The 25,432-nt window shown below is 35.6% G+C and overlaps 1 protein-coding gene across 2 annotated transcripts in view; it reads left to right on the forward strand.

Annotated features, from left to right (window-relative positions):
• The window catches only part of LOC142358660 (ATP-dependent 6-phosphofructokinase, muscle type-like), a 702,476-nt gene that overhangs the window by 582,373 nt on the left and 94,671 nt on the right, over positions 1–25,432 (forward strand). For both annotated transcript variants that reach the window (XM_075410151.1, XM_075410150.1), the window contains exon 2: positions 14,471–14,534. In XM_075410151.1, the coding sequence (XP_075266266.1) occupies positions 14,478–14,534 (57 nt within the window). In that variant the 5' untranslated portion in view covers positions 14,471–14,477. The remainder of the gene's footprint in view (positions 1–14,470; positions 14,535–25,432) is intronic.

A 25,432-nucleotide genomic window follows, 5' to 3' on the forward strand; every position in this document is an offset into this window, starting at 1 on the left:
GTGACGACGATCGGAAATTCGACCATTTCAAGCCACGTCTTGAAATTTGCCAGCAAAGCTTCTTCTACGGAAATTGTGCTCTTGTGAATATACTTCCACAGAGGTTTGCAAATTTGAAATGCAGCGGGTTTGAGAAGTCGACGACTCAATTTTCTGTGGCATCATTTTGAAACGAGTAACAACTACCTAGTCAGGGATATGTGGAAAGTTTAACAGCAACCATGGGCAAAGAAAAGGGACACAGTCCCCGCGCCCGACAACACCAATTAGTCAAATCCCTACTAATAATACTATTACAAATAATAATACTAAGAACGGTATTATAATCCAAGGAATTACCCTATCCCTTAATTACTACATGAAATCAGTCATCAGTCATTAAAAAATTTTTGCGACAATTGTTCTTAATGGCCCTACACAAATGCTCTCTGTTGCCTTTGGCTTCTTAATTTCCCTCGAACAAAGTTTGAATCTATTATATTAAGCGTGGTGTTATTTTTACACCTCGAAGAGGAGTATTGGTTTTACACGTGTTTTTACAATTCAAAGATTTCGTACTGATTTGGGGTGCTGTCTCTTTTTAAGACCTGTTCACAAATGCTGATGATTTTGTTACTCAATTCGAGGTGATGAGTTTGCTCGAACAGGAAGGGAGCAAAAAAGAAGGTGATTTTGCGGCGTGACGTTTCTTAACCTAATTTTTTAGTAAGAGTAACAAGACGGTGTTTTCAATCAGTTTTAATTGCTCTTAAACGACGTTTGTAGAAACTATATTGGTACTGTGCTTTCTTTACGACTTGAAGAGAAAAAATTGTGATCTATGTTCTTTGATCGGTGACTTTTATTTTCAGAGAATGTATTTTTAGAGAAAGCCAAATGACGTACGTAACGTGAAAAGATGTGTTTGAGTTCAGGTCAATCTTTTGAGCGAATGCAAAGATAAAATAGAGTGGTTTTTATTCATGCATTATTTTGAGAGAGCGAAAAAAATGGGTGTGAAGAAATTATCGTGAGCGAGCGATTATTTTGAACTTCTGCTGATTTTTTGAATTATTTTTTTCTTTTAACTTAATTTTATCTGATAGTGGTGTTTGTCTTAAACAGCTAAAAACAGATTTAGGTTTTTTGGAGGATTTTTTTTATATAATAAAGCTATTTGACTTTTAGGCGCAATTTTGAGATATTTTCCCTTTTTATCTTCTTCAATTTTTAGCATCTGCAGAGTTTTTTGGTTGGTCTTGGTTGTTTTTGTGATTAAGTTGTCCTTTCCATATAAAAGAATTTAATTTTAGGTTGTAGTTGCTAAAGAAAATGGGGGTAATTTTCGTCAAATTTTTGCCCTCTTTTAAAATTTGCCTTTCTTTTGGATTAAGCTTTTTTAAATATTTTTTTGTGTTCACAATTCAATGTAGAGCTATTAACAAATTATTGATCCTGTGACTTGACAGTTCAAAGTTTCATACATTCCAGTTATCACAAAAAAATTTGTTGTCTACCCAATTTTTTGTTGTTTGCCTTTTTTTGCTGTTCAGCGTTTCTCTGCTTGGAGCTGCGTATTTCCTTCAACGAGCAGAAGAGTTTATTGAAAGCTTGCCAGAATAGCAATGGCGAAGTAGATGTTTTGAATTTACAAAATTTTTCAACAGTGATACTTAACTTTTAAATTTCTTTTTCAATTTTCTTCCCCGTTCCTCGGTTTTCTATGAATGTAGCGTTTTTTTTGTTTTTTAATGTCAAAAAGTGGTCAAAAATAGATCAAAAATTATTTGTATTGAAAGTTTTTTTGGAAATTTTGTTTTGGGTGGCGCATCTTGGCATGGAATTTTTATCAGATTTATATTTCAAGTTATCTGTTTGACCGGTCTCATATCTTTCCAAAATCTGAAAATTCTGGCAACTAATTTTTCTTAATTATCGTGTACAGAGTGCCTAGTTGTCAAGGAGTGTCAATTTGTTTAGTGAAAATTTTACCAACTTTCTGGAAGATAAAAAAATATGTTTCGATAGATTTCTCTCCTATGCGATTTCAACATTTTCTTGAATTTCAACAATGTTGCTTCTCGGCTGTGGACTTTTTTATGGAAGACTTTGGTCTAGTTCAACACGTCAAACACCTAAATCACAAATTCGGTGTTCTTCGCAATCATGGTACATCTTCCGGTGAAATTCGCGTTATTGTAAAATCGAACTCTTTTCCGACTCAATCTGATCTTTCCCAAATGCCCTTTTTCCAGGTTGCTGGAAAAAAAATCAACATTCGTTCCCATCAACAAAATGGTTTAAAGTCTGTTGTAGAAAATATAGGCAGGTTTTGCTTCTTACAATTTCATTTTAAATTTTTGAACGTTGTTTGTTTGTATGTCCTCACCGGCATTTACAACCAATATTCCGTCAAACTCAATATGTTTTTCAAAAAGGTTGCTCTTGCATCGTTCAACTCTTAGTTTACATCGAATCTGTCTATAAATCAATTGATTCAAAAGAAAATATTGACATAATTTATACTGATTATGAGAAAGCGTTTAATAATGTCGATCATGTTATTCTCTAAACAAAACTATCCAATCTTAGAGTCCGCGGGAAAATTATCAAAATATAGCAATCTTATCTGATCGGAAGGACGCAAAGAGATAGATTCAATGGTCATTTTTCTGGAAGCGTTAACGTTAAAGTGGAGTTCTGCAGGGATCTCTTCTGGCATCTCTCTTCTTTGTAATCTACGTCAACATTTTACCAGAAACTTGCACAGCTGTTGTTCCTCTCCTCTGTGCCGACGACGCTAAATTCATATGCGTTAACAAGTCCAGTCTTATCTGTCAAATGGATCTTACTAGAGTGATGAAACTTCGAGTGAACAACACAAACTTCCCTTAAACGTTGAAAAATGCTCTCATATCTCAATGTCTAATTCCATGCATCAATTCACTTTCTCCGGAACCTTGTTCGAAAAAGTACACTTTCAGAAAGAATTGAGAGTATGAGTAACAAGTGATCTTATGTGGGACATCCACAAAAAAAGTCCGCGAACAGAGCGGTGGGAGTTCTTTTCATATTAAAAAGAAGCTCACAAGGCCTAACTCCGTCAGTTAAATTAAACTTGTACCAATCTATGGTATTGCCCGTTTTGTTATACGGAAGTGTTTGTTGGTTTGGTAATGTAACAAACACAAAAAAACTCCAATGTGTTCAGAAAAAGACAATGGATCAACAACACGGTCAATAACAATTATAAATAACTACTTTATTACAGTCGTATTTTACCACTTTCATTATAACTGCAATTACAGGACTCATTTTTTCTTTCAAAATGTCTTACGTGTCATTTCCGTTTAATATTGACCAATTTGTCTGCATGAGGAACACCACACGCTCATTACGGAGTGACGACGATCGGAAATTCGACCATTTCAAGCCACGTCTTGAAATTTGCCAGCAAAGCTTCTTCTACGGAAATTGTGCTCTTGTGAATATACTTCCACAGAGGTTTGCAAATTTGAAATGCAGCGGGTTTGAGAAGTCGACGACTCAATTTTCTGTGGCATCATTTTGAAACGAGTAACAACTACCTAGTCAGGGATATGTGGAAAGTTTAACAGCAACCATGGGCAAAGAAAAGGGACACAGTCCCCGCGCCCGACAACACCAATTAGTCAAATCCCTACTAATAATACTACTACAAATAATAATACTAAAAACGGTATTGTAATCCAAGGATGTACCCTATCCCTTAATTACTACATGAAATCAGTCATTAGTCATTAAAATTTTTTTTGCGACAATTGTTCTTAATGGCCCTACACAAATGTTGCCTTTGGCTTGTTAATTTCCCTCGACCAAAGTTTGAATCTATCATATTAAGCGTGGTGGTATTTTTACACCTCGAAGAGGATTATTGGTTTTACACGTGTTTTCACAATTCAAAGATTTCGTACTGGTTTGGGGTGCTGTCTCTTTTTAGGACCTGTTCACAAATGCTGATGATTTTGTTACTCAATTCGAGGTGATGAGTTTGCTCGAAGAGGAAGGGAGCAAAAAAGAAGGTGATTTTGCGGCGTGACATTTCTTAACCTAATTTTCTAGTAAGAGTAACAAGACGGTGTTTTCAATCAGTTTTAATTGCTCTTAAACGACGTTTGTAGAAACTATATTGGTACTGTGCTTTTTTTACGACTTGAAGAGAAAAAATTGTGATCTATGTTCTTTGATCGGTGACTTTTATTTTCAGAGATTGTATTTTTAGAGAAAGCCAAATGACGTACGTAACGTGAAAAGATGTGTTTCAGTTCAGGTCAATCTTTTTAGCCAAAGCAAAGATAAAATAGAGTGGTTTTCATTCATGATTTATTTTGAGAGAGCGAAAAAAATGGGTGTGAAGAAATTATCGTGAGCAAGCGAGTATTTTGAACTTCTGCTGATTTTTCGAATTATTTTTTTCTTTTAACTTAATTTTATCTGATAGCGGTGTTTGTCTTAAACAGCTAAAAACAAATTTAGGTTTTTTGGAGGATTTTTTTTATATAATAAAGCTATTTGAATTTTAGGCGCAATTTTGAGATATTTTTCCTTTTTTGGATGCTTTTTTAGTACTTTTTATCTTCTTCAATTTTTGGCATCTGCAGAGTTTTTGGTTGGTCTTGGTTGTTGTTGTGATTAAGTTGTCCTTTCCATATAAAATATTTGTTTTAGGTTGTAGTTGCTAAAGAAAATGGGGGTAATTTTCGTCAAATTTTTGCCCTCTTTTAAAATTTGCCTTTCTTTTGGATTAAGCTTTTTGAAATAGTTTTTTGTGTTCACAATTCAATGTAGAGCTATTAACAAATTATTGATCCTGTGACTTGACAGTTCAAAGTTTCATACATTCCAGTTATCACAAAAAAATTGTTGTCTACCCAATTTTTTGTTGTTTGCCTTTTATTGTTTTTCAGCGTTTCTCTGCTTGGAGCTGCGTATTTCCTTCAACGAGCAGAAGAGTTTATTGAAAGCTTGCCAGAATAGCAATGGCGAAGTAGATGTTTTGAATTTACAAAAGATTTCAACAGTGATACTTAACTTTTGAATTTCATTTTCATTTTTCTTCCCGTTCCTCGGTTTTCTATGTATGTAGCGTTTCTTTTGTATTTTAATGTCAAAAAGTGTTCAAAAATAGATCAAAAATTATTTGTATTGAAAGTTCTTTTGGAAATTTTGTTTTGGGTGGCGCATCTTGGCATGGAATTTTATCAGATATATAATTCAAGTTATCTGTTTGACCGGTCTCATATCTTTCCAAAATCAGAAAATTCTGGCAACTAATTTTTCCTAATCATCGTGTACAGAGTGCCTAGTTGTCAAGGAGTGTCAATTTGTTTAGTGATAATTTTACCAACTTTCTGGAAGATAAAAAAATATGTTTCGATAGATTTCACTCCTATGCGATTTCAACATTTTCTTGAATTTCAACAATGTTGCTGCTCGGCTCTGGACTTTTTTATGGAAGAATTTGGTCCAATTCAACACGTCAAAAACTTAAATCACAAATTCGGTGGTCTTCGCAATCATGGTTCATCTTCCGGTGAAATTCGCGTTATTGTAAAATCGAACTCTTTTCCGACTCAATCTGATCATTCCCTAATTTGTTCTTTGGTAAGTAATCGGTAACTTAGCAAACCCAAACAATAAATATTTTACCGGAACTGGAAATTTTATAGACCTGACTTGTATCTTAACTTGCTGTTCAGTAGTTTCAGCAGAGAGCAAATTTCGAGTGGTGATAAAACCTGGAATGGCTATCTGGCTGCAGAGGAAAACAATTTGATTGGTCAATTACCGCTTAAGGTTGAAACCATCTTTGAACATAAATGCTCGTTTATGATGATGAATTGTTATTCTTGAAGAGGAAAAAGAGGAAACGTGAGAGATTATATCGAAACACCCGATGCGTTTATTTGAAAGCAGATTTCGATTTGAATACCAAAGTTTATTTCGATAAGTTTCTCTTAAAAAGATCATTGTTTATTAACAATGTCTTGTACGAGAAATGCACACGGCAAAAGTATGTGTTATTGAAATCATTTTTGGTAAAGAGGAGCAGATATTACCAGAATGTGAAAATAAGGATATTCTTGCTACAGATTTTTAAAAATTCTTTATTTCAAAATTGGGGAACGTTATTTCATCAATTCAGGCAGCTGAGTGTCCAGATATCCTCCCGTTGACAAGTAAGCAGTGTTGCGCCTTCACTTGGTTATCCGTGAGCGATTTGAAGAAACTACTTACGGCATCGGCGGCTAGTACAGCGACGCTGGATGGGATTCCGCCGAGGATTTTAAAATCTTTTCCTAAAAAATTGTCTGCTGTAGTATTGAACCTCATCAGGTTTTCTTTGGAAAAAGGAATTTTCTTCCACGCGCTCAAACAGGAAATTGTTAAACCTCACATTAAAATCGGTAATCTTGATCCAGAGGATCTTGCAAATTATCGACCAATATCAAACCTCAGTTATACATCGAAGTTATTGGAAAGATCAGCTCTTAAACAAGTTACCGTTCACCCTGAGAGCAATGCCTTGTTCTTTGCTTTCCAAAGTGCTTATTAAAAATTCTTTTCAACAGAAAGCGTGCTACTAAAAGATACCAACGAAAGGTTACTTAATTTAGAGCTAAAAAGGCCCTTTTTAACTTGGACTCAATCCATTGGCAGCCTTTGATACATTGGATCTTGATACACTTCTTTCAATTCTCGATGTTAGCAGTGGATTCCGAGGTTCTGTTCTCTCAGACCTATAAAGCTATCTGAGTGGTCGATCTCAGAAAGTATTAATAAAAGGTGTGTTGTCTTCGGAACAGGAACTATAAATGGGAGCAATAAGGATCGATTTAAGGCCCCCTATTTTCTCCTCTTATTTGCTGCCATTAGAGCTCATACTTAAACAGCTGCCAATGGACTATCATTTCTATGCGGATGGTACCGTTACTTGTTTTGTCTATGAGGAAACAGTGACTCAGGAGAAGTTTGATTGGACTATTATCATCTTACAGAAATGGTTTTGTGGCGCCAAACCGAAATTTATCACCAGTAAAACAGAACATATGAAAGTAGTTCAAAATAATTCTTTCAATGCTGATCTAAAACTCCCTATGGATTCCAAATTTTTGAATCATGTGAAATTCTTTGGCTTCATTTTGGATGACAAACTTTTATTTTCCAAGCAAATCAGCACAGTTACTTCTGCCTGCTACTATATGTTACGGAAGATCTATTCTATCAGAGACACAGTTTTCAGCGATGTCCTAACAGAGTTGGAAAGAATTCTGAGTTTTTTGCAGCTTGGCTACTGCAACTCACATTATTATAGATTACCTGCTGTACTTCATGATAAGTTACAATGGATAATGACTTGTGCATCCACGTTGGTATTCGGACTGTCACCCGGAACACCAACTTCAAGATTCATCAAGCAGCTACACAGGTTTCTTGTGCAGAAACGTGTGTTCAAAAATTTACTTTTCGGTCATCGCCAGTTCATCATCCTCAACGAGTTCCAGGGTTTCTTAGCTATTGTGTCTCGGAATGATAAAGTTACAAGATGCCAGTACATTTAAAACCTTCAAATTTCGGTCACCAAACTCAACTGCGGAAAAACGTCTTTCAGCCATGCAATTCCGCATGAATGGAAGAGACTGCCATTTGATTTGAAACTAATACCAGATGAGCTTACTTAAAGGAAGAAACAAAAAAGTTTTTTGTTCTGATTGTTTCATATTCAAGCCTTTTTGAGTATTTAAATGGTGCCTAAACCAATAATAATAATGAACCAATTGATTTCAAAGCTTTAACTACTACATGACTTGCAAATTTTTGAAACAAAGTGCCTCCATTGGTTGAAAACAGCTTTCAGTCGCCTCCGATTTGCTCTGGAACAATAATTTGGAGCTCCTTTTGTGAGTATAGTTGCCTTTCAGAGCTCCAAGTATAGTATTGTTGGTACACATAAAATTACAGTTCAAAAATTTTGTACGGTATTGGAGTACTGTAATTAAGACCTGTTCACAAATTCTCATGATTTTGTAAGTTAAATTGAGCGAGGCTTTTGCTCATGTTGAAAAAGAAACTGGCGAGAAAAAGAAGTGGTTTTGCGGCGTGACATAATGTCAATCTAATTTTGGAGTTGAGTCTAAAAACGATGTTTTAACAAAAAATTGCTGTTGTTTTTCTTTAACATTTGGCAGTTTGACTCCGATATAAACTCTTTTTCGTTTGTGATCCAATTTTTCTCTATTTGGTTTTCCCACTCATTTCTTAGTCTATTATTGGACTATTTTTTAATTTTTCTAAAACGAAATTCGCAGCAACTATTTTTGTCATGAGTTCTTTATTCGACTTGAACAGAAAAAATGGTGATCTATCTTTGTTATTTTTTATTTAAAAACCGGTGAACTTTTTTGCATCAATTCAGGCATCTGAGTGTCCAGAGATCCTCACGTTGACAAGTAAGCAGTGTTACGCCTTCACTTTTTATCCCTGAGCGATTTGAATAAGCTACTTACAGCTTCGGCAGCTAGTACAGCAACGCGGGATAGGATTCCAACGAGGATTGTAAAATCTTTTCCTAAAAAATTGTCTGCTCTAGTATTGAACCTCATCAGTTTTTCTTTAGAAAAAGGAATTTTCTTCCACGCGCTCAAACAAGAAATTGTTAAACCTCACATTAAAAACGTTAATCTTGATCCAGAGGATCTTGCCAACTATCGACCATTATCAAACCTCAGTTATACATGGAAGTTATTGGAAATATCAGCTCTTAAACAAATTACCGTTCACCTTGAGAGCAATGCCTTGTTCTTTGCTTTCCAAAGTGCTTATTGAAAGTTCTATTCAACAGAAAGCGTGCTACTAAAATTTACCAACGAAAGGTTACTAAATTTAGAGCTAAAAAAAGCCCTTTTTACCTTGGACTCGATCTATTGGCAGCCTTTGATAAACTTCTCTCAATTCTCGATGTTAGCCGTTGATTCCGAGATTCTGTTCTCTCATGCCTATAAAGTTATCTGAGTGGTCGACCTCAGAGAGTATTAATAAAAGATGCGTTGTCTTCGGAACAGGAACTAAAAATGAGTGCCATGAGGATCGGTTTTAGGCCCTCTATTTTCTCCTATTATTTGCTGTCATTAGAGCCCATTTTTAAACAGCTGCCAATGAACTATCATTTCTATGCGGATGGTATCGTTATTTTTTTTGTCTATGAGGATAGTGACTCAGGAGAAGTTTGATTTGACTATTAGCATCTTAACAGAAATGGTTTTGGGGCGCCAAACCGAAATTTATCACTGGTAAAACAGAATTTATGAAAGTAGTTCAAAATAATTCTTTCAATGCCGATCTAAAACTTCCTATGGATTCCAAATTTTTGAATCATGTGAAATTCCTTGGCTTCATTTTGGATGACAAACTTTTAGTTTCCAAGCAAATCATCTCAGTTACTTCTGCCTGCTACTATATGTTACGGAAGATGTGTTCTATCAGAGACACAGTTGACCGCGATTTCATAATAGAGTTGGTAAGAATCCTGAGTATTTCGCGGCTTGGCTACTGCAACTAACTTTATTATAGATTACCTGCTGTACTTCATGGTAAGTTACACTGGATAATGACTTGTGCATCCAGGCTGATATTCGGACTGTCACCCGGAACACCAACTTCAAGATTCATCAAACAGCTACACAGGTTAACTGTGTAGAAACGTGTGCTCAAAAATTTACTTTTCGGTCATCGCGAGTTCATCATCCTCAACGAGTTCCAGGGTTTCTTAGCTCTTGTGTCTCACAATGATAAAGTTACGAGATGCCAGTACATTTAAAGCCTTCAAATTTCGGCCACTAAAAGTAACTGCGGAAAAAGGTCTTTCAGCCATGTAATTCCGCATGAATGGAAGAGACTGCCATTTGATTTGAAGCTAATACCAGATGAGCTTATTTAAAGGAAGAAACAGAAAAGTTTATTCTGATTGGTTTTTATTCAAGCATTTTTGAGTATTTAATTGGTGCCTAAACCAATAATAATAATAAACCAATTAATTTCAAAGCTTTAACTACTACATGACTTGCAAATTTTTGAAACAAAGTGCCTCTATTGGTTGAAAACAGCTTTCAGTGGCCTCCGATTTGCTCTGGAACAAGAATTTGGAGCTCTTTTTGTGAGTATGGTTGCCTTTCAGAGCTCCAAGTCTAGTATTGGTGCTACACATAAAATTACAATTCAAAAAATTTGTACGGTATTGGAGTGCTGTCTTTAAGATCTGTTGACAAATTCTCATGATTTTGTAAGTTAAATTGAGCGAGGCTTTTGCTCATGTTGAAAAAGAAACTGGGGCGAAAAGGAAGTGTTTTTGCGGCGTGACATAATGTGAATCTAATTTTGGAGTTGAGTCTGAAAACGGTGTTTTAACAAAAAGTTGCTGTTGTTTTTTGTTAACATTCGGCAGTTTGACTTCGATATCAACTCTCTTTCGTTTTTGGTTCAATTTTTCTCTATTTGGTTTTCCCAATCAGTTCTTAGTCTATTATTGGACTATTTTTTAATTTTTCTAAAACGAAATTCGCAGCAACTATTTTTGTCATGAGTTCTTTATTCGACTTGAACAGAAAAAAATGGTGATCTATCTTTGATATTTTTCATTTAAAAACCGGTGAACTTTTTTGCATCAATTCAGGCATCTGAGTGTCCAGAGATCCTCACGTTGACAAGTAAGCAGTGTTACGCCTTCACTTTTTATCCCTGAGCGATTTGGATAAGCTACTTACAGCTTCGGCAGCTAGTACAGCAACGCGGGATAGGATTCCAACGAGGATTGTAAAATCTTTTCCTAAAAAATTGTCTGCTCTAGTATTGAACCTCATCAGTTTTTCTTTAGAAAAAGGAATTTTCTTCCACGCGCTCAAACAAGAAATTGTTAAACCTCACATTAAAAACGTTAATCTTGATCCAGAGGATCTTGCCAACTATCGACCAATATCAAACCTCAGTTATACATGGAAGTTATTGGAAATATCAGCTCTTAAACAAGTTACCGTTCACCTTGAGAGCAATGCCTTGTTCTTTGCTTTCCAAAGTGCTTATTGAAAGTTCTATTCAACAGAAAGCGTGCTACTAAAATTTACCAACGAAAGGTTACTAAATTTAGAGCTAAAAAAAGCCCTTTTTACCTTGGACTCGATCTATTGGCAGCCTTTGATAAACTTCTCTCAATTCTCGATGTTAGCCGTTGATTCCGAGATTCTGTTCTCTCATGCCTATAAAGTTATCTGAGTGGTCGACCTCAGAGAGTATTAATAAAAGATGCGTTGTCTTCGGAACAGGAACTAAAAATGAGTGCCATGAGGATCGGTTTTAGGCCCTCTATTTTCTCCTATTATTTGCTGTCATTAGAGCCCATTTTTAAACAGCTGCCAATGAACTATCATTTCTATGCGGATGGTATCGTTATTTTTTTTGTCTATGAGGATAGTGACTCAGGAGAAGTTTGATTTGACTATTAGCATCTTAACAGAAATGGTTTTGGGGCGCCAAACCGAAATTTATCACTGGTAAAACAGAATTTATGAAAGTAGTTCAAAATAATTCTTTCAATGCCGATCTAAAACTTCCTATGGATTCCAAATTTTTGAATCATGTGAAATTCCTTGGCTTCATTTTGGATGACAAACTTTTAGTTTCCAAGCAAATCAGCTCAGTTACTTCTGCCTGCTACTATATGTTACGGAAGATGTATTCTATCAGAGACACAGTTGACCGCGATTTCATAATAGAGTTGGTAAGAATTCTGAGTATTTCGCGGCTTGGCTACTGCAACTAACTTTATTATAGATTACCTGCTGTACTTCATGGTAAGTTACACTGGATAATGACTTGTGCATCCAGGCTGATATTCGGACTGTCACCCGGAACACCAACTTCAAGATTCATCAAACAGCTACACAGGTTAACTGTGTAGAAACGTGTGCTCAAAAATTTACTTTTCGGTCATCGCGAGTTCATCATCCTCAACGAGTTCCAGGGTTTCTTAGCTCTTGTGTCTCACAATGATAAAGTTACGAGATGCCAGTACATTTAAAGCCTTCAAATTTCGGCCACTAAAAGTAACTGCGGAAAAAGGTCTTTCAGCCATGTAATTCCGCATGAATGGAAGAGACTGCCATTTGATTTGAAGCTAATACCAGATGAGCTTACTTAAAGGAAGAAACAGAAAAGTTTATTCTGATTGGTTTTTATTCAAGCATTTTTGAGTATTTAATTGGTGCCTAAACCAATAATAATAATAAACCAATTAATTTCAAAGCTTTAACTACTACATGACTTGCAAATTTTTGAAACAAAGTGCCTCTATTGGTTGAAAACAGCTTTCAGTGGCCTCCGATTTGCTCTGGAACAAGAATTTGGAGCTCTTTTTGTGAGTATGGTTGCCTTTCAGAGCTCCAAGTCTAGTATTGGTGCTACACATAAAATTACAATTCAAAAAATTTGTACGGTATTGGAGTGCTGTCTTTAAGATCTGTTGACAAATTCTCATGATTTTGTAAGTTAAATTGAGCGAGGCTTTTGCTCATGTTGAAAAAGAAACTGGGGCGAAAAGGAAGTGTTTTTGCGGCGTGACATAATGTGAATCTAATTTTGGAGTTGAGTCTGAAAACGGTGTTTTAACAAAAAGTTGCTGTTGTTTTTTGTTAACATTCGGCAGTTTGACTTCGATATCAACTCTCTTTCGTTTTTGGTTCAATTTTTCTCTATTTGGTTTTCCCAATCAGTTCTTAGTCTATTATTGGGCTAATTTTTAATTTCTCTAAAACGAAGTTCGTAGCAACTATGTTTGTCATGAGTTCGTTATTCGACTTGAAGAGAAAAAATGGTGATCTATCTTTGTTTGATCGGTGACTTCTCTATTAGATAGAGGATGTGTTTTGGAAGAAATTAATTGACGCCCGTGAAATGAAGTATGAGATGAGAGTAGATCAATCTGTTGAGTAAAAGAAGAGAGAATTAAGAGTGGTGTTTGTTCATGCATTATTTTGAGAGAGCGAAAAAACTTTCGCTATGAGAGCGATTTTGATCACGTGCGGAAGTTTTTCGAAAGTTTGTTTTTACTTAACTTTATCTGATAGCGGTGTTTGTGTCTATTAAATGAACGTGTATTAGGGCGTTTGGGGGCCTTTTGGATCATCTAACAAAACTAATTATTAGACTTTTGGGTGCAATTTTAAGCTGTTTTTGCCCTTTTGCTCTGTTGGATGCATTTCCCTATCTTATTCAGCTTTTATTGTATCCAGTTTTTCTGCACTTAGGGAGTTTTTAGAGTTGATTTAGTTATTTGGGCGATTTAGTTGTTTTTTTTTTAATCTGCAAACATGTAAATTAAACTAACCACTTGGTTAATGTTACATGTTAGAAATTTATTAATCAAACATTATTTTTTTCTAATTTATAACAAACTAAGGTTCGGTTTTCGTAAAATAATTTAATAGAAAATATGTTTAAATCCTGCAACCCTTCTGTCTATTGGAACTCTTTCGTGTCGTTTAAGCATTTCCGCTGTAACTTTTTGTTTAAATTTGGTCTTCGACGTTTCTTTTCTAATTGTAATTGGAAGTGTGTTCCATTTTCGAATAAAGTTACGAACAATTGAACCATTACTCCATTTTGACTTACATTTTTGTTCTAAGAAAAGGTTATGGGTTCGTTTGTTTACAATAATAGGCACGTTTTCTAAAAATCTGAAATGTTTATTAGAGCGATTTCTTGTTTGTTGGAGAATATTGAAAAACCTATTTAAAGACACCCGTGTTATTTGGAGCTCTGCTGGAAGAATTTTAGTCTCCAGAAGTAGATCTCTGGCAGTATCGTATTTGGTTTTCATAAAGCAAACTTTTATTCCCCAGTTTATCTGTTTGTTAATTCTGTCAATAGAGTAAGATGGTAAATTTTGAAAAAAAATTGCATTTAATAGATTCTAAATTTTAGTTGTTTGCTAAAAAAAAATGAGGTAATTTGAATGACTGCACATGCTGAAGTCTGTGTTTACATTTAATACTGGTATGAATCCTCTGAATTTTTTAGTCTTATCAGTTATTACATCGTCCTGTAAATCAAGATTGTCGGATCGTTCACTATGAGTCAAGTTTGGAAAGTTGCCATTATTTTTAGCTTGTTCTTGTGGTCATTGGCAGTAATGCTATTGTTCTATACCCTTAGCTATTCACTGCTCGAAGAAGCAGACAAAATTGAACTCAAACAAAGATGGAATGAAATTGGAAGGAATGGCGGAGAGAGAGTTAGATACGATAAATTGGTCTGCATTTGGAGGACAATGAACGAGGACAACTCTGTTGACCTTGCAAAATTTCTGAGTGTTTCTAATTGTAAAAGAAATAATAACTAATTTTATTTTTATATTCTGCGTATCCTGTCTGCCTAGAAATACCTGCAAATTGTGCTCTTTTTCAGATTAAATGGGCAGCTCACAGAAAGCCCTGTTTCGCCAAGAAACCCTTAGAAATATGATCCAGGTGAGACATCAAAATTACACTAGGAATTACACTAAGTCACTTAAAAGAATGCACCTCCTTCCCTTGTAGTCGGTCAACTTGGGGGCGGCAAATCTACTCCTATTCACATCTATAATTTCTGACAGTAGTCAAATCGGATTAGCATCAATTGAAAATATATAACCGCATGTAGAAAAATGATAAATACACTTGAGATTTATGAAGGGGTTGATTGAATCAAAGAAGCACTGCGCTCCTAGAGTAGCAATATGCCCTCCTCAACAATTGGGCCATTAGTATTTTCGAATCTTCGGTTACTTACTGATGTGGGAACATTCAAACACTCTGGAATGAGCCTTTACTCTGATGTATACAATGTTTGTTAACGAACGTCAATTTTGGGCTCTGTCCCCCGCCTTAGTGGCCAGATAACCTATAGCCCCCACCCGCAATCATGGTAAGCATACCATATAAGGAGGGGGGGGGGGGTTAATGAGGAAAGACCGCGATTTTGCACGTTTCATACTCGTGTACCGCTAACTACGTTTTCTTATGTGGAAAAGTGGAAGCATGCTGAATAACTATTCGCAATAAAGGGATTGGACTGATTAAGCCCAATCTTTCGAAATAAAGGGATTGGACTGATTAAGCAAGTTAAGCTGTTGAAACATTTTTGCCTAATTGTTGTGATAAACTTATTAAATAGCAATTTTGCTATTTGATAAGTAGTGTTTTAGTTTTCTTGCCGACGAACCGGAAACATTTTTGGGCAGCCCTGATAAAGGGATTTTAGAGTTCCGGTTAATGATTAAAGTATTCAGAAGCCTCATCTCGTCTGATATATCTGATTTCCCACTCAAAGTCCCGGATAGGGCGGAAAAATTAATTATCATAAGACCCGGTTAGGGCGGAAGAGGTCAAATAATAAAAAATGGAATCTATCAGTACATTCAGAACGTGGGCGGAACAGACAATGTGCCTTTTCTGTAATCAAGGTGTACAAAAATGCGAAGAGATAATCTGTTCAACGTGTAACAAAATTGCACATCAGTCATGCGCAGGATTAAATATGCCAATTAAGGGCCATGTACTTTGGAATTGTATGGAATGCGGTCCACATTCATTGAAGATGCTCACAGCCATTGTCCTAGAACTGAAAAATAAATTGTCGTCACTAGAGGAAATTCCAGACCAGATCAGCTCTCTGAAACAAGAGATAAAGGTGCTCAAACCTAACTACAGCGCCGTTCTGCAGAGAAATACACAAAATGAAAAAGTTTTACCAGCTGCGTTCAGCAAGTCCGGAAGCGGAATTTTTGATATGGGAGTACCAAACCAAAATAAGAGTCTCTACAACACCTTCAGAGGGCGTATCAACAGCACAACTAGCTCAAAAAGACACAAACCAGATGAGGACGAGGACACAGTTATTACTGACGACTTGCCGATTAGAAATAGGATGAAAGTAAGAAAACAGAATTTTGGAACAAAGCAAAGTCAAAACGACTTCAATGGCATCAAGAAAAAACCATCGAGACGGCATATTTTTCTTGGGAGGCTGAACTCCAACTGCACGGAAGGCATGATCAAGAATTGGTGCAGCGAAGGTGGAGCGGAAGTACTGCACTTAAGAGAAATTACCAAAGAAGGCTCTAAATTGAAAAGCTTTCACTTAGTTTTTAAAGAGGATGCACATGAGCTAATACTACTCGATAATTTCTGGCCCAGTAATGTCGTACATGGGCGTTTCTACCTAAATGAGGAGGCTAGAAGTTGGCTTAGATCACTTCCGCCTGACTCCCCCACTGATCAATGACTCAACAGCTTCTGCTGCGCTCTGCTTAATGCGCGTTCTGTCAGAAATAAAACTGATCTTCTAGAAGACGAAATTCTATCAAATGACTTTGATCTTTTCTTCATCAACGAAACTTGGATTTCTTACAATACTGATGAAAATTGGTTAATCAGACAAATTTATTCTAATTCTCTTTGCTTTGATCACTTCAGCTTCCCAAGAACCTACGGAAAAGGGGGTGGACTAGCAATTATTTATAAAAAACAGCTCAATATTACGATAATGTCGCATGGTTGCTCACAATCGTTTGAGCACGTGTGGCTTCAAGTTAGAACAACAGAAATAATTCTTATTTGTTTACTGTACCGGCCACCTATCCCAAATACAGTTGAGTTTTGGAAGTTTTTATATGAGGAAGTTTTGCCTAAGTCACTCGAGTTCAGAATCGTAGTAGTTGGCGACTTTAATCTGCCTCACAGCAAGGCTCTGACCAGCTTTCTTGAGGAAACGTTTTTGACCCAACTAGTAAATGAACCGACCCATCAGAGTGGAAATGTGCTTGACCTAATTCTTACTAACGATAATGAACATGTCTCTCTGATTTCTGTCAATGAGTTGAGCTTTTCTGATCACAAACTTATCAAGTTCAGAATATCATCCCTATTCAAGTCCAGAAATTGTGAACCAGCCACAAGAAAAATTTGGAGAAAAACAGATTGGAGTGCTTTTAACAATGCAGTAGAATTACCTCTCTGCCTGAACCAACACATTCACTGCCCTAACGACTTAGCAAATTTGTTACTCGAAACATTTTCTACGGCTGTAGAGGAAGCTGTCCCAAGCGAAAAGCGCAGTCTAAAACAAATGATATGCCCATTTTTTGACGAAGAGCTGGAATTTCTGAAACGATATCGCCGAAAGAGAGAAAGGTTTTACCAGAAGAACCCCTCTATTGAAAATAAAACTGAATTTCAGCTATCAATTTCCAACTATAAGAAAGTTTTTAGAAAAAAGAAGTTAGCGTTTTTTGACAAAAATATAAACCAAAACTTGAATCTTCGTTCAAAATTCTCAAATTTCAATCAGCTCTTGGGCGTTCACGGTGAACAAAAACCTCCTAAGAGTTGGGGCTCACTTTCAAAAGCAGCAGAGGAGTTTAGGAAGTACTTCACAAACAAAATTGTTGACCTTAGAAACTCAATACCCAATCCCACCAAAACGAAATTGACTGATGTTTCAGTGTCCAGTCATATCTTTCATTTTTCTCCCTTACACGAATTCAAGGTGATTGAGATACACAAGTTAAATACCGCACTTAGGAATCTTTCAAACAGCTACTGTGATCTGGACCCAATTCCCACCTCGGTTGCAAAACAAACTTTCCATCTCTGGTCTAATCATTTTATAAACCTTGCTAACAGCAGCTTCGAACAAGGCGTCTACCCTGATGTTTTTAAAGTAGCAATCATAAAACCAAAGCTTAAGAAAGTTTCACTTGACCCAGAGGTAGCCAAAAACTATCGACCTCTTGCAAACACCATATTTTTCTCGAAACTGCTAGAACGACTAGCCACCGATGAACTCAAACGATATCTTGAAGAAAATAAACTGCTTGACGTCAAACAGTCTGCTTACAGAACTGATCACTCTACTGAAACTTGTTTACTGAAAACCGTTAATGATGTTTTAACTGATCTGAATTTAGACAAGAAAGTTCTTATTATTGGCCTAGACCTTTCTGCAGCCTTTGACACAATTGACTATAATATTTTTGCTGACATATTAGAAAAACGCTTTAGAATCACAGGGAAGTGCAAAAACTGGATAATGTCGTACTTAAATACAAGAAAACAGAAAGTACAAATTGGCAACAAGTTTTCTTTTGACTCTGATGTTAATTACGGAGTTCCCCAGGGTTCGATCCTGGGACCTCTACTGTTTACCATGTATATAACCCCAATTGGCGACTTCATGCGACAAAATGAGCTGAATTATCAGATATACGCTGACGACACGCTAATTTTATCTAATTTGAGCCAGACTGACATAAATTCACAAATCAACAACATAACCACTAAATTGTATAATCTTTTTCAAGTGTTTAATGAGATGAAGCTTAAAGTCAACGCCGAGAAAACAGAAATAATGCTAATTTCGTCAAGAAAACGGAAACTCCAAATCAATGAGGTTCAATTAGCGGACGAATTGCTAACCCTGAAACAAAATAGTCTCCCTGGGGGTAATTCTCGATCAGCACCTAAGCATGTCGGACCATGTCAATTCAGTTGCTCGTTCCTGTTACAATGAACTTCGTAAACTCTACAAAATAAAGCACTACCTCACTTTGGAAACCAGAAAAGTTGCTGTACAGAACCTCATTATTTCGCGTCTCGATTATTGCAATTCTCTTTTGTCAGGGATCAATAAGATGGACATTATGAAGCTGCAAAGAGTGCAAAATGCTGCCTGCCGGTTCATTTTTTCCCTGTATAAATACGAGTCGTGTAAAGATTTCATGTTTAACCTGCACTGGCTGCCCGTTGAAAAGCGCATTGATTTTAAAATTTTAATTTTCGTTCACAAAATAATGCATAACTGTCCTGCTCCAGAGTACATTCGAAGTCTTATTACACTGCAGCCTAAAAATGATTCCAAACGATCAGTTAATTTGTGGAAAGCTGTTCCAGTCAGGTCTAAAAACTCCTATGGTGATAGAGCATTTAGTATTCGCGGTCCTAAGTTATGGAACAACTTACCAATTAATTTGAGAAAAATTAGCAACGACTACATGTTCAGGAGAGAATTGAAGAGTTTCCTTTTCACAAGTTATTATCAACGTTAATGTGCACGGTTAGTGCTGAAGCTCTTTTAATTCTAATACTCTTTATCTGAATAGTTTGCAGCAAAGTACTCGGTTAGAGTTGAAGATCGGCAAATCAAGAGCGTGCTTTGGACGTATTCTTTTGGAAAAAAGCCCGGTTAGGGCTGAAGATATTTTACAAATTCCAATATTTTTTATCTGTATGAATTAATGAATTTGCAGTAAAGTACTCGGTTAGAGTTGAAGATCGACAAATCAAGTGCGTGTTCTGGACGTATTCTTGTGGAAAAAATGCCCGGTTAGGGCTGAAGATATTCTACAGATGCTATGTGCCACCACCTTTGTGTAAAGAAAGGGTGGATAAAGAAAGACTGGACTACTACTACTACTACTACTACTACATTTTGAAGAACATTTCACAATTAAGATACGCTCACAAATAGCTACAGATATGAGTATTTGAGCTTGAATAGAAATGAAAGAATATTTCAAAACATGCAGGCAAACACCATGATGAAAGTTTTAGAAAAGAAGTATGGAAAATATTTTTTAAAGTTTGATCGGCACCAAAAATTTTTGATTTCAGAAGTTTCCAGCTTTCAGATGCATAAAAACTTAATTGAGCCTCAAAATTCATCAAAACTGTTATAGCACGTTTCATAAAAAAACTTGATATGCAAGAAGAATTGGAAGATAAATGTAACTTATTGAGTGTCTGCTGAATCTTGGTGTTGTTCGAACCCTCCCCTTTTTAATTGCCACTGAAGTCTTTTTTATGCGATTTTACTCTTGATATTTCATCTGATCTTGATGCTGGGAGAGCATTGATTCATTGATTAGCTCTCTTGGAGCTTTACTTTTCTCTAAGTGTACAATTCACGGACAGTCGTGAGAAGACAGATAATGGCGTGGAAGGGAGTGTGAAAGCCAAATTTAGCTACTAACTAAGCCAAAGCGCGTTACTACCGACTTTGCTCTGCATTAGTCGGTCATGATAGTAAAAACTTAGTAAACAATGGATTGCAATAAAAATTATTATCCATTTTGAGCGAAAAAGAAGCATTTTCTCTCTATAGCAATTTAGCATGCTTTTTGTTTTTATCATTGTAATGTGACTTTGGGGCTTATTATGTTAATGCTATAAGGTTGATGAAGTAATGTTTTACGCTGGTTTAAACAACTACTGTGTGGTATATCTTTTGTCACATAAGTTATTCCTTTCAAGTTTTTTAACTTGTCCTTAGCGGTTAGAAATTTACTTTGTAGCAGGGCCGATAGCTATATAACGTTTCTAATCAAAATATTCGATCAACTTCTGAATTTTTGGTTGCTGATCTTTAGCTCGGCAATTTTGCTTGTGTTCTTCAGCTTAATACTTTTCAAGACCCTGGGTCGTATTTATATTTGAGTAATCATAAAACAAATACATTAAGATATATAAAAATTCTGGCGTGTGCTGGCAGGTGCCGGGCAAGTTAAGTGAACAAAAATATACAAGATAAATATAAATACAGATTACAACTATCACTTATTCCTTCGTTATGAGCAAATCAAATAACAAAATATAATTAAGTGGTTTCTATAGCGAATACAGTTGGGAAAGTTTACACGATATTAAGAAAATAAATATGCATTTTCTCATCTTAATAAGGCTGTAAAATCAGCACCAAAAAGATCGTAGTTAAAGAGGGGGAAAATATATTCATCAGAATAAGGATTGTACTTTATGACGTTACAACCATTATACAATTTATGAAGTTCAGGAAATCTTGTATTGGTGAAATTATAGTTAATTGGAAACGTTCTGAAGATAAACTGTGAATCCTCAATCAGATGCTCAAATTGCGCTTTAGGTCTCCCCTCTCATTGGGTTACAAGAGTTAATTGTCGAAATCAAACTAGGTCCAAGTCCCTGCTCTTTGAGTAAAGTATTGCGGAATATATCTTCCTTCGTTGGAAAAAGTTGCCAAAGTAATTGAATAGCTCCCCTCTATTTGGTTGAGCAATTATATTCAGGCAACATGGAAACTGTACTAATGCAAATTTACGTGAAAGTTTAAGTTACAGAATTTACGTATCCACCATTTCCAGGTCGTTCTATGGCTCTGAAACAAAGTTTGTAGCGATTATATTAGTCCTGTGGTCTTTTTTTAAATGAGATTTTTCGTTTGTACGATTTTTCGTCTGACCCATTTGCTGGCCTCTCTAAGCCGTAGCTAGCTACTTGCAAAGCCAACCGCTTGTCAGTCGTTTGAGAGCAATTGGCCCGACGTTTGTCAGTTGTGTTTGTCAAATTAATCAGAGCCTGCGTGAATAATATCAATATCAAATTTGACGGAGCATGAAAGACAACGAAATTAGTTTGTACTTCTATACTTATTTTTGTGCCCTTAAATCAGAAATAAATTTTTGTTTTTGAAACGTCACACTTTACAATATATGTATCTCTATCTCTGGCCGATATTCAAAGGCAATATTTTGTTAAAAGGAGTATTGTAAATATAAACTATCTTGAGGATAAACGATTTCAGTGGCGATCTTTATTCGTCAACAATGTAGTACTTATGCTTTGCTTGTCTGTAATTTTACAAAAAAATTATCTAAAGCTTTTTGCTGAAAATTGGACAAAGAATTTTTATTTAATCGATCCAACAAATTGGTTCAAAAATCTTCCCAAAATAATAAAAGTTTTGGAACTGATAATGAGAAAGTTTTTCAGAAATTTGCCGGTTCTTCCAATTAACGTTCCCTTTTAGTCTTTGTAAAATTATGCGACTAGCAATCCATATTAAATATGTCAATAGTTTTTCCCTCAGTTAGGTAGTTAAATTAATCAGAACAAAAGCGAGTCAAACTGAATGATTTCCGATTTGACTGAAATAAAAAAGCAGTTTGCTATTGAAGTTTTTAAAATGGGGATGTTAAAAAAGGCTGACTTATTTGGAGGTTAGATGAAGACAATTATGTGAATTTTTTCTGAAAGGAAAAACCAAAAAACATTTAAAATATAACAATGATTAATAGATGCGCAGCTATCATTGGCCTTATTTTTTCCGAGAATATTTTTGCTACAACCATATTACCTCACGATCATTTAAGTTTTGCTTTTTCATTCATGCAATTTTAACTGAATTGAGTGGATGACGTCATTTTTGCGTGAATAATTTAATGGTCACAAATTACTTCCCCATCTAAAAATGTCTTTCCTCGCTTCAAAATCTCTCTTACTTCAAGTCAAGTTGATAAGAAAAACTGAGTGTGTGTCCCTCTAATTGAAGATTATTGGAGAGCAGGTAATAGAAGCTGCAATAAGTTATACACGTTCTGAATCAAATTACAACATATCAGCAATTGATAGAATGAAAAATTTCTCTTCTCCGTTCCTTTCTTTCATTATCTTTGTGAGACGGCAAATCTACAAAGCTATTGCAGCTATTTTCTGGCAAACTATTGGCTGTGGAATTCTGAAAGTGCTAATAACATTTTCGCGCTCCAGGTGAACTTTTTAATGTTACTGCTTCAAGTTTCTCCGAGCAATTTTGATCTGTGCTATCGATTGATAAAGCTTAACGCAACCCACTGAATACTTAATACTGACCAGAAAGAGGTTTTTATCTTTTTATAGGAGGACCATTTTTGGATAAATCGCCTTCCATCAAAGTCAGTTTTTGCTTTGGATCTTTTCCGTTTGTGCCCCCCGTACGTTTTGCACCCCAAGTTACAGAGCACGAGTCATTCCATCGCAAATCATTGTTAAAGTTTGACACGTGAGCCTGGGGGGTTGCAAATAATGTGCATCCACTAAGCTGAGGGGGGGGGGGTACAAACGGAAAACATCCGCTCTTGTCTAATTGATTGAAAAGATGTTTAAGACAATTTTTCTTGCCAGCTTCAACAAGGACTGTTTTTCTTAAAAAAATTTCCTGAATTTTAGTTCAAATCTGTAATAGATGCTCTACAGCTGAGTGAAGCTATTACTGCTCTTTTTTAAAGCTCTTTTTGAAACTTTTATAATTTAAGAGGAATTATGATTGGTCTTCGGTTTCCCAAATTTTAAAGTAGCCGAAACAGGATGTAAAAGTCAATGCAGCACGTGAAAACAAGTGCTTAGGTCAATATTTTCATCCAGAGTTGCAAGAGTGCAAATTGGGTTGGTTTTTGTTCATGAGTTTTCTGAGAGCGAGCCAAATTTTTTGCTAAGTTAGTTGAATATGTTGGTTCACTTGCCGCTTTCTCAAAGCAGTTTTATCTTTAATATTTTCTGCCCAAGTGTTTCTTTGCGGATATATGGAAGGCATTTACAATTTTCTGCTCAGTTGTTCATGCAGTTTCAAACGCCATTTTTCCTTTCATTGGGGCAGTTTTCATTTGCGTGAATAAGTTTTTGGACAAACATGACGACTTCTCTCTCAAAAATTACTTTGCTCACCTTCTAAATGAATTTTGATGGTGTTTGTCAACTACGGATGCTTTACTGTAAATCAATTTTGTGTAAGGGCAGCTAATATCTCACTATTTTTATTTGGCAATTTGTCTACAAAGTCAGACAGAATTTTTTCCTGCAAAATCCGCTGGCTAGGTTTCAATTGCCTAATTTGAAGCGTTATGTAAACATTTTTACAAAGTGTAAAATAATTGAATATTTGGTTTGGCCGTTTACAGAAATAGGCTAGGTTTCAATTGCCTAATTTGAAGCGAGCCAAATTTTTTGCTAAGTTAGTTGAATATGTTGGTTCACTTGCCGCTTTCTCAAAGCAGTTTTATCTTTAATATTTTCTGCCCAAGTGTTTCTTTGCGGATATATGGAAGGCATTTATAATTTTCTGCTCAGTTGTTCATGCAGTTTCAAACGCCATTTTTCCTTTCATTGGGGCAGTTTTTATTTGCGTGAATAAGTTTTTGGACAAACATGACAACTTCTCTCTCAAAAATTACTTTGCTCACCTTCTAAATGAATTTTGATGGTGTTTGTCAACTACGGATGCTTTACTGTAAATCAATTTTATGTAAGGGCAGCTAATATCTCACTATTTTTTTTGGCAATTTGTCTACAAAGTCAGACAGAATTTTTTCCTGCAAAATCTGCTGGCTAGGTTTCAATTGCCTAATTTGAAGCGTTATGTAAACATTTTTACAAAGTGTAAAATAATTGAATATTTGGTTTGGCCGTTTACAGAAATAGGCTAGGTTTCAATTGCCTAATTTGAAGCGAGCCAAATTTTTCGCTAAGTTAGTTGAATATGTTGGTTCACTTGCCGCTTTCTCAAAGCAGTTTTATCTTTAATATTTTCTGCCCAAGTGTTTCTTTGCGGATATATGGAAGGCATTTATAATTTTCTGCTCAGTTGTTCATGCAGTTTCAAACGCCATTTTTCCTTTCATTGGGGCAGTTTTCATTTACGTGAATAAGTTTTTGGACAAACATGACGACTTCTCTCTCAAAAATTACTTTGCTCACCTTCTAAATGAATTTTGATGGTGTTTGTCAACTACGGATGCTTTACTGTCAATCAATTTTATGTAAGGGCAGCTAATATCTCACTATTTTTTTGGCAATTTGTCTACAAAGTCAGACAGAATTTTTTCCTGCAAAATCTGCTGGCTAGGTTTCAATTGCCTAATTTGAAGCGTTATGTAAACATTTTTACAAAGTGTAAAATAATTGAATATTTGGTTTGGCCGTTTACAGAAATAAATAAAACGTTTTTAAACAAGTTTTTGTATTTTTAACCCTTATTTGTTCTAGTTGTTTGATATCATGTATTTTGTTTGGGTTGTCACTTACCAAAGAGAAATATCATCCAATGGTCTTTTTTAGAGAAACAGCTGCAATGTTATGCTTTATTTCTACGTAAATAATTTTTTGCGACCTGTGAAGTCTCCGCTCTCCAAATTTTCGTTTTGCTCACTCGTTCATTTAACTTTGAATGTTCTATTTTTCCCTTGTTTGAGCGATTTTCATTAAATTGAATCGCTTGAACAAATTATGGGCAACACGTGACTTACTCTCAGAAATGACCTTCCTCATTTTAAGAATTTTGATGTGGCTGTGGTCAACTCCGGATGCTTCACTCTAAAAGAATGTTTATAAGCAGCTAATATCTCACTATTTTTTTCGGTATTTTGAAATGACATGTACGAATTTATGGCTGTTTTTCTGGAAATATGCGGGCTTGGTTTCCATGCTTATTTTGGAGTGTTACATAAATATTGTTACCAAGAGCAAAACAATCGAATATTTAAAGGGCTGTTTGCTGAAATAAGCGAAACAATTTGTGTTTTTAAACGAGGTTTTGTATTTTA

The sequence above is a fragment of the Convolutriloba macropyga genome, chromosome 2 (genome assembly GCF_964194025.1).
Source record: "Convolutriloba macropyga chromosome 2, txConMacr16.3, whole genome shotgun sequence".
NCBI lineage: Eukaryota > Metazoa > Xenacoelomorpha > Acoela > Convolutidae > Convolutriloba > Convolutriloba macropyga.